At 35.7% G+C, this 13,662-nt stretch overlaps 1 protein-coding gene, 2 long non-coding RNA genes and 1 other non-coding gene across 5 annotated transcripts; 1 reads left to right on the top strand and 3 right to left on the bottom strand.

Moving 5' to 3' along the window:
* Nucleotides 1–34: 34 nt before the first annotated feature.
* Nucleotides 35–4,826, bottom strand: slbp (stem-loop histone mRNA binding protein). Of its 2 annotated transcripts, NM_001256193.1 has the most exon segments (8): nt 35–517; nt 614–725; nt 1,539–1,688; nt 1,814–1,954; nt 3,156–3,218; nt 3,362–3,466; nt 3,672–3,791; nt 4,683–4,826. In NM_001256193.1, coding segments are annotated over 8 exon segments (807 nt in total). In that variant the 5' UTR covers nt 4,739–4,826; the 3' UTR covers nt 35–457.
* Nucleotides 927–3,421, top strand: LOC147840797 (uncharacterized). The gene is made up of 2 exons (XR_015507346.1): nt 927–2,429; nt 2,738–3,421. It is a non-coding gene; the product is annotated as an uncharacterized LOC147840797 (long non-coding RNA).
* A 2,416-nt stretch (nt 4,827–7,242) lies between the features above and the next one.
* Nucleotides 7,243–8,745, bottom strand: si:dkey-102m7.3. The gene is made up of 5 exons (XR_015507303.1): nt 8,673–8,745; nt 8,327–8,383; nt 7,979–8,032; nt 7,620–7,679; nt 7,243–7,392 (listed from the first exon to the last, which is right to left on the bottom strand). It is a non-coding gene; the product is annotated as a si:dkey-102m7.3 (long non-coding RNA).
* Nucleotides 8,098–8,295, bottom strand: LOC137487655 (small nucleolar RNA SNORA74). The gene has a single exon (XR_015508160.1). It is a non-coding gene; the product is annotated as a small nucleolar RNA SNORA74 (small nucleolar RNA).
* Nucleotides 8,746–13,662: the final 4,917 nt, after the last annotated feature.

The raw sequence follows: 13,662 nt of genomic DNA, 5'->3' as shown, positions 1-13,662 counted from the left end.
AAAAATAAATGAAGAGTGAAATGAACAACAACAACCATTATTTGGTCATTCCAATTTAATATTTATTTTCAAAAGGTTTTTAATTAAAAAAAAAGAAATGAACTAAAAGAACATTTAAAATCACAAACTACAAAATATGATATTTGCTGTAATCAGAGATTCAACAAATTGATAAATACAAGAGAATGTTTACCAAGCACTAAACAGATTTCCACAATAAAAATTAAACAATTCCAAAAATTTACACATTTACATTTTCTTCCAAAGACCCGAAAAAGAAAAGTGGAGAACGGTGAATTCAGTGATGATGACAAAACCTTCTCTTTAAGAAGCTGTCAAAACCTGTGGCATCACAAAAACATCAGAACCTGTTGGAAACAATGATGCTCAAAACAAACAGTGCATTAAAACAGTTCAGCTGCTCAGTAATACTCTCATAGACACTCAGTGTAGCTGCTCAAGACATGTCGGAATCCTCAATTTTCATCATCTTTTTCGGTGTTTCCATGAACGCGTCCTGTAACACATGATATAAGAATGTTAACAACTGTAATGTCCAAAAATACCAGTTTAAAACCATGGTTGGATAAATAATGTCTGCCAAAAACATCACCTCTTGTAAAGACTGTGCTGCTCCATTGCTTGATGAGCATTGGGATTCAGTATTCTCTGTCGTTTCCACATCCAACTCAAAGTCCATAATTTCACCAAGGTCGATCTCCTCTCTGTTACAAACAAAGGAGTTAAAGAAACAGAAAAAAAACTGTAGCAATAAAAATTTTAAAAAGTGTTAACACTGTGCTGATGTGTAAATGTTTTTCTTAATTGGGACCTATTATGTAAAAATCACTTTTATATGTGGTTTAAACACAGTGGTGTGAATATAGCCAGCCTCTAATGGTAAAAATGTATTAATTCTTTTTTTAGAAATCACAAGTCTGCAAAAACACTTTGATGGACATTCTCGCTTAGTAAACGCCATCAGAAGGGGGAAGTCTTGCCCATTAGAGAAGATCTCTTCCTCATAAGCGTATTCAGCCCTGAGTGAAAAGCAGCCTATTGTCATTAGTGTTTTGAATCTGCTGCTGGTGCTTATAGCTCCGTCCTCTTTTGAATAGCACAATCTCATTTGAATTTAAAGCACAATTTGGATCAAAGCCTAAAAGGAGCAGTTTCAAAGGGTTATAAAAAATATCTGTGTTGTACTTCGAGTAGAAACTTCACTTACACACTTTAAAGCAGGGGTGGGAAAACTCGGTCCTGGAGGGCTGGTGTCCTGCACAGTTTAGCTCCAACTCTAATCAAACACACCTGCTTATAGATTTCTAGTGATCATGAAGACACTGATTGGCACGTTCAGGTGTTTTTGATTAGAATTGGAGCTAAACTATGCAGGACACTGGCCCCCCTGGACCGAGTTTGCCCACCCCTGTTCTAAGGACATTAAAGACTTATTTAACATCCTGTAAAAAGCGACATAATAGGTCCCATTTAAGCCATTTTATTAGCTTTTTTGTGTTTTTGGAAATAAAGCTTACATTTGCTGCAAGTCGCTTCCCTCTTCTGCAGGAGGGTCCCATGCATGAAGTTTGACCCGCCATAATTTAATCTGCTGGTCCCAGGAGCGTCTGCTGTACTTCTTGAACTTGTTTGGAGTCTTTGGATGAACACCTGGCTGTCTCAAATGCCTGAAAGAGGAGTTATATTTTAAGGTTCTGATGCTGTACAAAAAATAATTGCAGAAAAAAGATTTGGGTAGCATGACACATTCGTAAAAAAAAAAAAAAAAAAAAAAAAGCATGGTTTAACTCACTTTGGAACTTCTTTAATGTATCTGTCGTACGCAAGAGTATTTTTCCCGTAATTGATCTGCTTCTGTCTTCTGATGAGGGTGGTTTCATCTGTCTCGATGTCACCTTTAGCAGGCGACTCTTTCGAATCCCTAGAGTCTGAACTGGGAGAACAAGAAAAGCTTGATTACAACTCAAGTCAAGTCAAGATTGCTGCAAAACTTACTTCTAGATTGAACTTTTATTTGCTATTATACGGCCAAACAGGTAGAACCACCCCAAATTCACACATCGAGTTGTCCAAATTAAGGTGAACAAAATGCTCAAACAATAAGAATAGTGTTTTGATAGCACCACATTTATTACAATTGTTATTACTTGTATATTATGCTGGGACAGTAGTAGTGTTCATTTAATCATGTTTTCTAAGCCTGTGTCCCTTGTCTGATGTATTATATCTTAAAAGCATTTAGTGTTTTTGTTTTCTTAACTAGCCCTACATTAAATTAACATCTTTCCAACTATCCCTGAAGCATCATGGCTGGAACAGTTTCCTGTGCGACTTCACACAGCAACAGCAACGCATGCAGCATGACATCAATAGCATCTCTGAAGCAAAAGTGGTTAAAAGCAGGCCAAGTAGAACACGGAAGCAGCTTGAAGCAGAAAGTGCGAGTATGTCTGGGGTTATTATAAAGTTGATGACAACAACATTGCTATTGCAAACTGTGAGATACGTAATCTGGGTTTGCCTGCCGGGTACCTCAAGTTGCTATTGCTATTGGTTTATTTATCATTTTTATTTATATTTAATGTTGAACTTAAGTCCAAAAGTGAAAAATTTGTTATTTATTACTTTATTGTTCAAGCTACCTCACAGAAGCGCTCTGTTGGTTAACAGAGTTGTTGAATGATAAAATATTGTTTATAATTAAATAAAAAATAAGGAACATCCTGGATCGGTTTCTTTGCTCTTCTTTATTCTTTTTTATTTATTATAGAAGTATTGGATCGGTTTTCGTTAATCGCCAGACACTCAAAATTAAGTAACTCAAAAAACCTGATCGGGCCATCGCTACTGATTTATAATAAATGAACACTAGTCACACATTGAAAACTAATAAAAATGTTTCTTCCAAAGATAAAACTTTAAACTCAGTAATATGGATTAGAATCATTTCAATGAAATATATTGTAACGTTTTTAAATTGATTTCACAGTTAGTGCTGGGGTCTCAGATTTAAAGGGAAAAAGTTTGTTAGCTAATATTTTGCAGAAACAAACAAAAAAAATGGTTTGACGTGGACAAATAAAAGCACCTTTTAGGGGACTAAGTCTAAATGTGACCCTGATTAAAACACAAACCTTCCAGATGAGATTTTTCTGTCTCTTTGAGGGAAATCACTCGCAAGAATCCTCCTTCTGTAACTGAAAAATAATAAATAAAATGAAGGATTTATCAGTGCCATGTACAACACCTGTAAATTCGCAACATAAAATACTGTAATTGTTGTTAATGTAAAATTTACTTTGGCAAGAATTTTTTTTTTAAATCAAGAGAGGCAACTGACCGATGAAAATCACGCCGGACATTTGTGCGCATTTCCTGTTCCTCCACCTCATCGCCCCAGTTTTTTATTCTGGACACTGGTCCTTCACTCTCTGGGGTTGTAAAACTGCACAAAAAAAGACACAATTGTTCAGTAATAAGAAAATAAACCGACTATCATTTGTATCTCAGTTTAAAATGTAATGAAATTCATCAAAGAGGTCAGATTTGATGCATCTAATAAATCAAAATGTCAACCACAACCTAACAAAACTACTCCAGTTGACTCTCTTGAGAAATTGGTATGTTGTAAAGTCAATGCAAAATGTTACCTTTCTGATCTCTTCGAACATCTTTGATCTTTGCCTGGCTCTTCATCAGCATGAGACTTCCTCAGAATACCATCTGCTCCACGTTTCCTACACTGTGACCACCTTGAAGCTCCTTTGTTCCTTTAACACAAAATATATATATACATTTGAAAAAAAAAAGTGAAAAAGTGAATGTTGCACATAACATGAACACGAAATGCTAAAGCAATAAACACATGGATATAATTAATAAACATTTGGTGGAGATACAACTATTTAAAAATCTAGAATCGCAGAGTTACAAAAAAAATTTATCACAGAACTGATAAAATGCACATTTAAAGTTGTTTATACAGAGCTTAGCAAAGCATATTACGAATCAAAATTTGGGTTAATACATTTTCAGTAAGAAATGCAATTTACAACACAAGTCATCATCACTTGTTAATATTCCAAATATGCTTATGCATAATTACAAACAAATCTACTTCGTTACACACTTAACGTTAAAGGAGAAGGCGACGGAAAACCGCGACTTCCTAATAACTAACAGTTAACGTACACAATGAGCTAAATCACTACTCGAAGAAACCTTTGTTTCCAGGGCGCCACAAAATAACCTGCAGTCAACACACAACTCACTGCAAATAATAAAAACAACAACTTTTAGTAAAACTAAAATAAGTAATGCTGATTTAGGGAATCCAGAGGTAATGCTCGTATGGCGCCAACTCTCATTTACACTCTGAACACAACACAGCAGACTGGCGGGAGATCTTCACACCTCATTCATTATCTGCATAAAAGAGTCGAGATTTTGCAAGAACTAATGACCTAAAATAGTAGAAGAAGTTACAAATGAAAGTAAAAAGAATGTTTTATAGTCCAAAAACAGACAAAATAGTGAAGTACAGCAGGAACACAATACTTTGTTGTCTTGCTATGCTAGCAAACATCGGAGCCACAAAGCCAAAAAACACGAAAAGACAAAAACAACTGCACACACCACTAAATATAGTTTAAAATTCTTACCTGTCTTCACTAGATTTGTAATCGTTTTCGTATTTGTATTTTTGTTGTTCAGACATTGCTTCGAGAGGGTGTAAAATTGAACCTGCACGTACGATCAGCTGCCGGGTTTGGATTAAACCGCGCCAATGTCCTGCAGTGTACGTCAACATCGATGTCACATGACACTTAAGGGGCGGTGTTAGTGACGTATCTCACAACTTGATCCACCCACATACGCCGATCCACAAATCATGTGTACCCGTTCCTTAAAGTCTGCAAAGACCTTAGAATCAGGTGATTCTAAGCTCTTTGAGGTCGGTCTATGGTTTATAGATCACATGTCGAGTAGCGCGTAACTTCTTTTTCCGTTTTAGAACGCCGTGGCGGGAATACAAACAGGCGAAAGACCTGGGTCCACAAATATAATTTTTTCATGTATTAAAAAATAAAGAGAAAAAGTAAGTCATGTAAGGAAGCCCTAAGAGGCCATGCATTAAAATATTTTTTCTCTCTTGTTTTTTCGTGATGACTTAATTATCTCGTGATCTCGACATAAAACGTTATGACAAACATGTCGCAATCACGATTTTTTCGTTTGCTTTTATATATTTATGTATTTATTATTATTACTATTATTATCTGACCAATGTCTGACCAGTGAGTCTGCACCGGCCTTGTGATCAGGGAGAAAATAGCCTAACTGCTCGGGCTCACAATAATTTAGTCGTGGTCACGACAAAACAAGAGAGAAAAATATTAATGCATAGCCTTTTAATACTTCCGAGGTAATTTCCCGTCGTCGATGTGTTTCGGTTTAATGTGGCAAAAACACCAGTAATTTTTCTTTCTTTCAAACAAGAAAAATACCATTACCGTTTGTTTAAACCTTAATTCCCTTCGGATTTTAAGAAAAATGAATCACCTTAAAGGGACAGTTCAACCAGTGACGTTGTGTGATGTATGTGCTAATTTTAGGAACTTAATAAATGTTATACAACCTGTAAGTGCAACATATTCAAAAATAACAGGGGCTACTGAATACATCAGTGAAACGTTTTTTTTCCCATTTAACGTGACTCGCCATTTAATTGCTCAAACTCGATTAGAGTTTTTTCAGTTGAACATAAAATAATAATTTTCTAGTTATGGTATACTTCAGCTTGAAATTTTTTAAATGTTGCTAAAAGCTGCACAGTATTGTGACCTCATTGCTACAGTTTTAACAGGTCTCAAAAGTCACAGCTCTACAGTTTAGCTCCAACCACCTCGAACTCGCACCTGCTTAATAGCCACTAGTAGTCATGAACACCTCGATTAGTTGGATTAACTTCGTTTGATTAGGTTTAAGGCAAAACTGTGCAGAGCTGCAAGCCTCCAGGAAATCAAGATTTATTGATTTTATTTTTTGACACTCACTTTACAATACATCACTCTTGTAATTGTCTTAACTCCAAGAACTCAAACTAGGGGACCAGTGGCATAGTTATTTAATGCTTAGACCAGGGGTGTCAAACTCAGCTCCTGGAGGACCTGCACACGGTTATTCAAATGCTGCTTCTACACACTTGCGTGTAGGTTTCAAACAATGCTGAAGGACTCTGTTTGATCAGGTGTTTTAGGATTGGAACTAAACTGTGCAGAGCTGCAGCCCTACAGGAACCAAGTTTGACACCTGTGGCTTAGACTAGGTCTTTAAGGACCTACTCACACTATGCCATCCGTACCATACTCAGGCCCGTTTCCCGGATCGTTTGAGAAGTGTGAGTGCGCTGAATCGGGCTCAAGCACGGTTCACTTGGCCGGCCCTGGCCTGGTTGGAAGAGGTGTACCGGAGCACGGTTCACTTGGGCTTTGGCACGGTACGCTTGTGTGTGAGTGCAAAACGCCCCAAAGCCCGAAACTGAAAGAGAGACGTGACTTTTAACTCAACTGCTGGAAGGCCATAGCTCTACAGTTTTGCACAAACCCCAAGACACAGCTGATCAAACAAATTTAGGAGATTCAATTGGTGTCAAGTAGCTTTGAACACACTGATTAGTTGGATCAGACATATTGATTAGGGTTTGAGCAAAACTGAGCTGCAACTTTCCAGTAATTGAGTTTGAGACCTATGGCTTAGACCAGGGGTATCCAAACTCTTTCCTGGAGGGCAGTGTCCTGCAGTTAAGCTCCATCTTCCTTTAACACACACCTGTCTGAAAGTTTAGAACACCTAAAAAGAGCTTTATTAGCTGGTTTAGGCTTTTAATTGGGGTTCGAAATATGCAAGACACCGGCCCTCTAGGACAGAGTTCAGACACTCCTGGCTTAGATAGTTTACCCAACTGAAAATTCAGTAGACACGTTTATTTTAGTTGAAGATATAGCAATAATAATAATAATAATAATAATAAAAACAAAAATAACACCAGGTCAATAGTGTAAAGTCAAAAAAGACTAGTCCAAGCAGTTGACAATTGAAATATTCTTTCAGTAACCTGTATACGACAATTCTATTTCTAAATGAAAAACCAGCCATAATTGACTGCATTACACATTGATAATTCTTAATATTCAGCATGAAACCACTTGACAAAAGGGAGCAGGTCTTTATATTCATTTACTAAAAATTAAACAAGAACATTCATATTCCATTCAAATAAGTTGACACCACAGTCGAAGTTTAGCTTGTTACATTCACATTGAACCGTTTGAGATAATCGTCATTCTGGCTGATCTTCCAACACCTTTCCTACAACCACAGAAAGAAAAAATAAATTAAAATGTCAAACACAGATCTTAACATTAAATACTAAATAATGAAAATGTAGCAGGCTTCTTTGTCAGATTTTTGAAGAAAATTGCAACAAAAATCAGTGCCAACCCTGCATTTGATATTCCAAGATTAAAAAGACATCACAACAGAGAAAGGCTTCTGCTATGATGGTATCATCTTGGATCACAATGACTGAAAGTTACCTGCGCTAGGATTTTGACAGGGACATCACCTCTTCTTACAGTACCGTTAACCCACTCTTCCTATAGAAAAAAAAAAGCCACTTTAAAAACAAAATCAACATTGATAGCCACAAGGTAAATGTTGTTTGCCTACTTTTGGATCAGATCTGCATTTACTACAGCCAATGCACTACACCATTTTTTATTACTAGGAGCTGTATTGCCTACTATTAGTACACACATAACACTAACTTAAAGCAGGTCAACATGGCTCTTCCTGTAGTAAATGCACACCCTGACCTGATGGAATGATTTTATTTATAATCACTTAAGTCATAGAGAGTTGACAGTTTTTGATTTCTGGATTGAGAAACACTTACCTCTCAATTCACTAGACCACTAGATTGAGGTACTCTAGACGGGTCTTGTGCAACCTGGAAAAACAATCTTCATCAGGAACATGGAAACAAATATGCAACACCAGTAGCCAATTGACTGGGGTGTTTGCCTCCAGACTAGGCCTGCCTCATTTTGTGAGCACAGGCCACTCTCAGAAGACACGGCATAACCAGCACCACACAGCAGGATTCACTAAAACAGCCAAACCTGATGGAGCACAAATGGCAGTGCCTTTCTCTTCCAGCAGAGTAACACTAGCTCAGGCATGGTCTGGCCTGCACAGCTGACTACCGCTGGGCTTTTAATACACAAGAAAAAAAACAACATACTTGCATTACAGCAGCCAAAGGGTCTTCATCAGGTATAAACACAAACCAGTCAGCCACCTAAAATGGGGAAAAAATATCAAACTGCCTTTAAAAATAGCATTTTAAATAAAAGTTCACTATACAGTTATCAAGCAAAAAATAATATGCATTTAGGGCATGTTCCTGTTTAAATAATCAAGTCTTCAAAGGTCCAGCCACATGTTACTCTGAAGAAAACCACGTGTCGAATGCAACATGCACACATTTGACGCACAGGATTTACAAGCAGCCCTCATCAATTTAACTACCTTTCAGAAGCTTATACGTCCCTACAGTGTGTGCGATAAATCAAAATGATAAACATTACCTTCTTGTAACCTTTCGGTTTTCTCATGCTTACTTCTTCCACACATCGCCGAAGTAGGCATCGCGAAATGAGGGATCTTAGGAGGGAGCACTACGCTTTTATAGCTACAACTGCATACCATCGAAGAAGAGTGACCGTGGTGACATCATGTGGCCACATCCTATTTACGAGTGAACTGATTCTTCTCGAAGATTTGTTCGAATCGACTCGAAAAGCAGTCCTGATAAGGTACTAGAACAGTAGTGTAATTTAAAAAATGTAAGAAAAGATGAAGTAATAATAATGGTGGATCTTATGATTGTATATTTATTATGAAAAAACTGACAAGTGACCTCATTTTCTAAAATCATGATTACAATAGACATAATATTACGTTAAAACAGGTATAATTTTCGTTTTATGTGGCTAAGTTATACTACTTGCTCATGTAAAAATTCAGGGTAACGAGAATGTAGATAAACAGCCAAAAATGTTTATTTTTAATCTTAAATATGTCAGATGCTGTTAAACACCTTTTAGAGTTATGAATGAGATGAGACAGCAGATGGCGCTGTACTACTGTATTTGATTGGGGTTGTTACTGAAGGAATGGAAATGTGGACTGAAACATATGTGATCAAATTAACTTAAGTCAAATTTATTTCTGCAAAAAGTAAATAAATAATGTCCTAACAACCCCTCAGAATATATTTACATCCCAGCAACTTTCCAGAACAACTAACATTGTCTAGTCTACATGGTTGAGACTACACCCCATCTAAACTTTTATTTTCTTCTTTCTGTGCATTGCACATTGAAAGTGGGACATTTTTTTGCAGTTTCAATTGAAAGGGTACAGCATTGTCTTTTTGGTATTTAAAAGTTAAAAGTATATATGGGCAATTCTACTGAAATGTCAGTTTTCTGTTTCTAGACTTAACAGAAATTTTACACTTGAAAAACCCTTTATATTTTAAAAATGAAACAATGTGTTATTTGAACATTTGCACTTTGTCATCTTAAATGCTAAACAATTATTAAAACAATACTAGAATATAACTGGATTAAATACAGCTTAGTGAGTAGGCTATACATGATTGTAACATGTTTGATTCTTTGCAGCAGACATTTTGTGAAATCCATTTTTCATGAAAATTGTCACTGGTGTTACTTTTCTTATGGGTAACTCCACTGAAGGTCATTATGTTTCTCACTTGTAATTCATTGTGTCATTTGTGTTTTTACACATTAGGTTAACAAAATGTGTCACGATGTGTAATAATTTTAAAGATAATTTTACATGCTTTTAAGTCTGTTACACTCAAGATTTAAGATTTAAAAGATTGCATTTTTACTCATTTAGAAATGTTTTTCAAATATTTTCTTTGTTATGGCAAATATATATATATATATATATATATATATATATATATATATATATATATATATATATATATATATATATATATATATAGCGGAAAATAACTAATGTCATTAAAAACACTTTTGACAAAACAAATAACACATAATCTCCTTATTACTTGTGTTATCATTATTGTCTGTAATATGACTATGCACTAAAAAGATAAATAAATAATTTTTCATTAAAAAACATAAGATTGGCCAAAAAAGTAGGTATCACCAGTGATGTTATATGACATTCAAACAAAAGTACAAAAATATAAAAAAAAAATCATTAAGCTGTCATTTGTGTTTTCATAAAGTCGCAAGGTGATTGATTAATGTGGACTAAGTTTAAAAATTTTAGAAAAATAATTTTTTGTCATTTTGCCATACCAAGAGAGGAAGTTTCTGTAGAATGACCCATATAGGGCTCTAAGGTTAACACTCTAAGGGTGATTTGATGGATGAAATTTATTCATACAGGCCTCTAGCCAGTGAAGGTCCGGGTGGTTCGAAAGACTCGCCCCTCACTGACAGAGGTCCAGAATTTGTACCATACATTAGTTCGTTCATCCTATTTTGATTGCATCATAAATTGTAAAAATAACTCATCGAAGAAGGCTTTAAGACCGAAAAGAAACTGAAGTAAGTGAAGTCATCTCATTACTGACCTACTGTGTTGTTGAATAGAGAAAACATTTTACAAGTAACTTTTATTCTAAATCTCGGACCTCATTCTTAAAAGGGAAAAAATGACCAATAAAAAGCTGTGAAGTTTGCTCTTCAGTGTTTGGACATTTAGCAGGAAAAATTAAACCACAATGAACTGAACTAAACTCTAAACTCTAAAAAACTGGGCTGAGACAGTTTTAATTTATTAGAACTTCTATGTTAAGCTGCTTTGACACAATCTATATTGTGAAAGCGCAATAGAAATAAAGATGAATTGAATTAAATTGATTTTGCCTAATGAATGACAATTTACTTTGCCTTAATAGGCTTTTTTTAATTCAAAGCCTTAATGATTACATTTTCCCGCCTAATGATATATGATGTGATACATTTGTGCTACATTTAAATGTTTTTTTTTATATTTTTTATTCTAAATCTTTGGGAAATTTTTCTGGTGCATTAAAAAGTGTGATTATGATGACCTCTCAAGTATTTAAGCAGTATTTAAACCTCATAGTTAAATAGAAAATGAGGCGAATAACTTCAGAAAGGTCTACGTTTTGAGAAAAAGGAAACTGCCCCTTTCTCCAGTCTGGCTACAAACCTGTTGTAATAATCCTGATTGTTTATGATAATCAAAGGCAGTTTTCTAAGAATCCTTATACACTTAATGATATTATTAGAATATGCAGTATACAACACAGTGCAGCATTTGCAATGCTGTATTGCACAATGTGGTTCACATGACTTAACCTTCCAAATTAGAGTAAGCCAGTTGACACCGTGAAGGTTGTCATAGTAATGTGACGTGCACCAGGAATTCACTTCAGTCACTTTTAGTGACACGTTGAGCAAAATAACATATTGGACATGCTTAACTTGAGCCTCACATCTGACGCCTGAAGGCCTATTATATTCCAGTTGTGACTAGATAGATGGATCAAACCAGCAACGCACAATGAATGGCATGAAGGTGCACGGATCTACAGACAACAGCCGTTTATTGCCTTCCCCAAGAGTTCTGGCGTCATTATGTCCTATAAAAGGATCTTTCCCACTGAGACCCCAAGGCCAGCATCTTCCCCCATCCCGTCTCCCACTGTTTCGCTGCGGATTCTTGACCATGCCTGAAGCATCACCATGGCAACGTTTACAAGTTGGGAGTGACTGTGTCAAGAGATGGGGATGAGAGTCTAGGGGCCTTTGAGTGCAACCGAGGGCCACAAAACAATGAGCTGTTAATGAGGACTGGAAGTAAGAGAGAGTTTCAGGACTTTCTGGTTCATTTGCCCTCCCTGACCTTCTCATTTTAATGTTGACCGATTGAGAACAATAGGGAATCAAATATGTGACTGTCACATCACCACTATCTTGGAACAAAAGTGAATGCTCTTTCTTTACTGTTGCATTGTCCTTCTTTATTATATGTTTTCATATTCAAATTGAACATTCAGAGAGGTTTAGTATGTAAACAAATATGGCACTGATCATGTGTTTGTTCTTGATGTCATACACCTGCTACGCTGCTGCTGCTGCTGCTTTGATTATTGGTGCAGAGCAAGTATTTAGACTTGCTACTGCTAGTATATTTAATAACACACTGCAAACAACATACATAAAACCCCCGTTGCAGATTTATACAAAGGTGGAACAGAGTGGGGGAAGGTATTTATAAATTTGCTGCAGATTGCTAATGCTAATTGCATTTAGGAATTCAAATGAAGAGCAGTAAGCGGTAAAGACTACATAGGATACAACTGTTTATACGCACATCAATAACATCATTTTTGTGACACTGTACAACAATAATTCATATTTTTCAGTACTGATGGTTGGGTTTAGGGTTGGGATAGATTTTTTAAAATACAATTTATTGGGTAATTTAATAAATAACATAAATAATAATCAGTACAACTACTGTTTTACTGTGATGGTTAGTCTTAGGGTTCGGGTAGGGGTGGACGTGAAAAATACAATTAATAGGAAATTTAATAGATAATATAAACAATTCTCATCAATTTTTGGCAGTAACTGTATCTGATATCTCAACTGGTTGTTGAGGCAACTGTAATCTATCAACAGCACCATATATAGAAGTAGACTAGATAAGTGTTTATCAGCCCACAGTGTTTCAAGACAGAATTTTTGTTCAGAATTTTCACCCGCATAAGAAGAATTATTTTTGAATTGCAGTAGATTTATTAGTTTTTCCCCCAAGAACAAAAATTGGTCCAGACACAGACATCTTTGTAGATTTTGATTCAAATATGCTATATAAAGACTATATAGATACACCTAAAGGGGACTTTAAAAGGGATTTTGGCTACATGTGATGATTTTACAGTCTCTGGATAGAGGAAAAGTTGCTTCATGATGTAGCCCCTCTTTTAAGATTACACAAGCAACTTTTTATCTGTCATTGTTTAAATGACTGTGTAAATCAATAGGGTAAATCACTTTAGTCTCAATAAATTAATCATGGTTGACAAATGCAGTTGTCACAGCTGGTTTTACAGTTGTATTCGTAATGACTTGTGTTTGCTTATGTAAATGCTGCATCCACAATCACAGGTGTCGGTTTCAGCTTTGTGTTTTTGAGTTTACATTTTAAAAGGTCTATAAATGTCAGACGGGGAAATGGCCACTTAGTAAGTAAACTCCCCTTCAACATTGACACTCAGCACTATATAAGCCACCGTTATTACTTAAGAGAGAGAGCGTGATATTCAATGGCAAATTTTACATGATGTGATAGCTATGTATACTTTTATCTCTGTAATAAATCCTGATTAGTCCTCATTGTCCTTTTTGTACTGAAAGAAAAACAACATTCCATGCATTTATGAATTGTTATTGACTAAGACCTTTATTTGATGTTTTTAAAAATCTTTAAATGAGTTTTGTTTTCAACGCAGATGTTTATTTGTGGGTGTAA

The sequence above is a fragment of the Danio rerio genome, chromosome 14 (genome assembly GCF_052040795.2).
Source record: "Danio rerio strain M-AB ecotype USA chromosome 14, GRCz13ab, whole genome shotgun sequence".
NCBI lineage: Eukaryota > Metazoa > Chordata > Actinopteri > Cypriniformes > Danionidae > Danio > Danio rerio.
The sequence above is the reverse complement of the archived record's forward strand: the minus strand, read 5'-3'. Positions and strand labels throughout refer to the sequence as shown.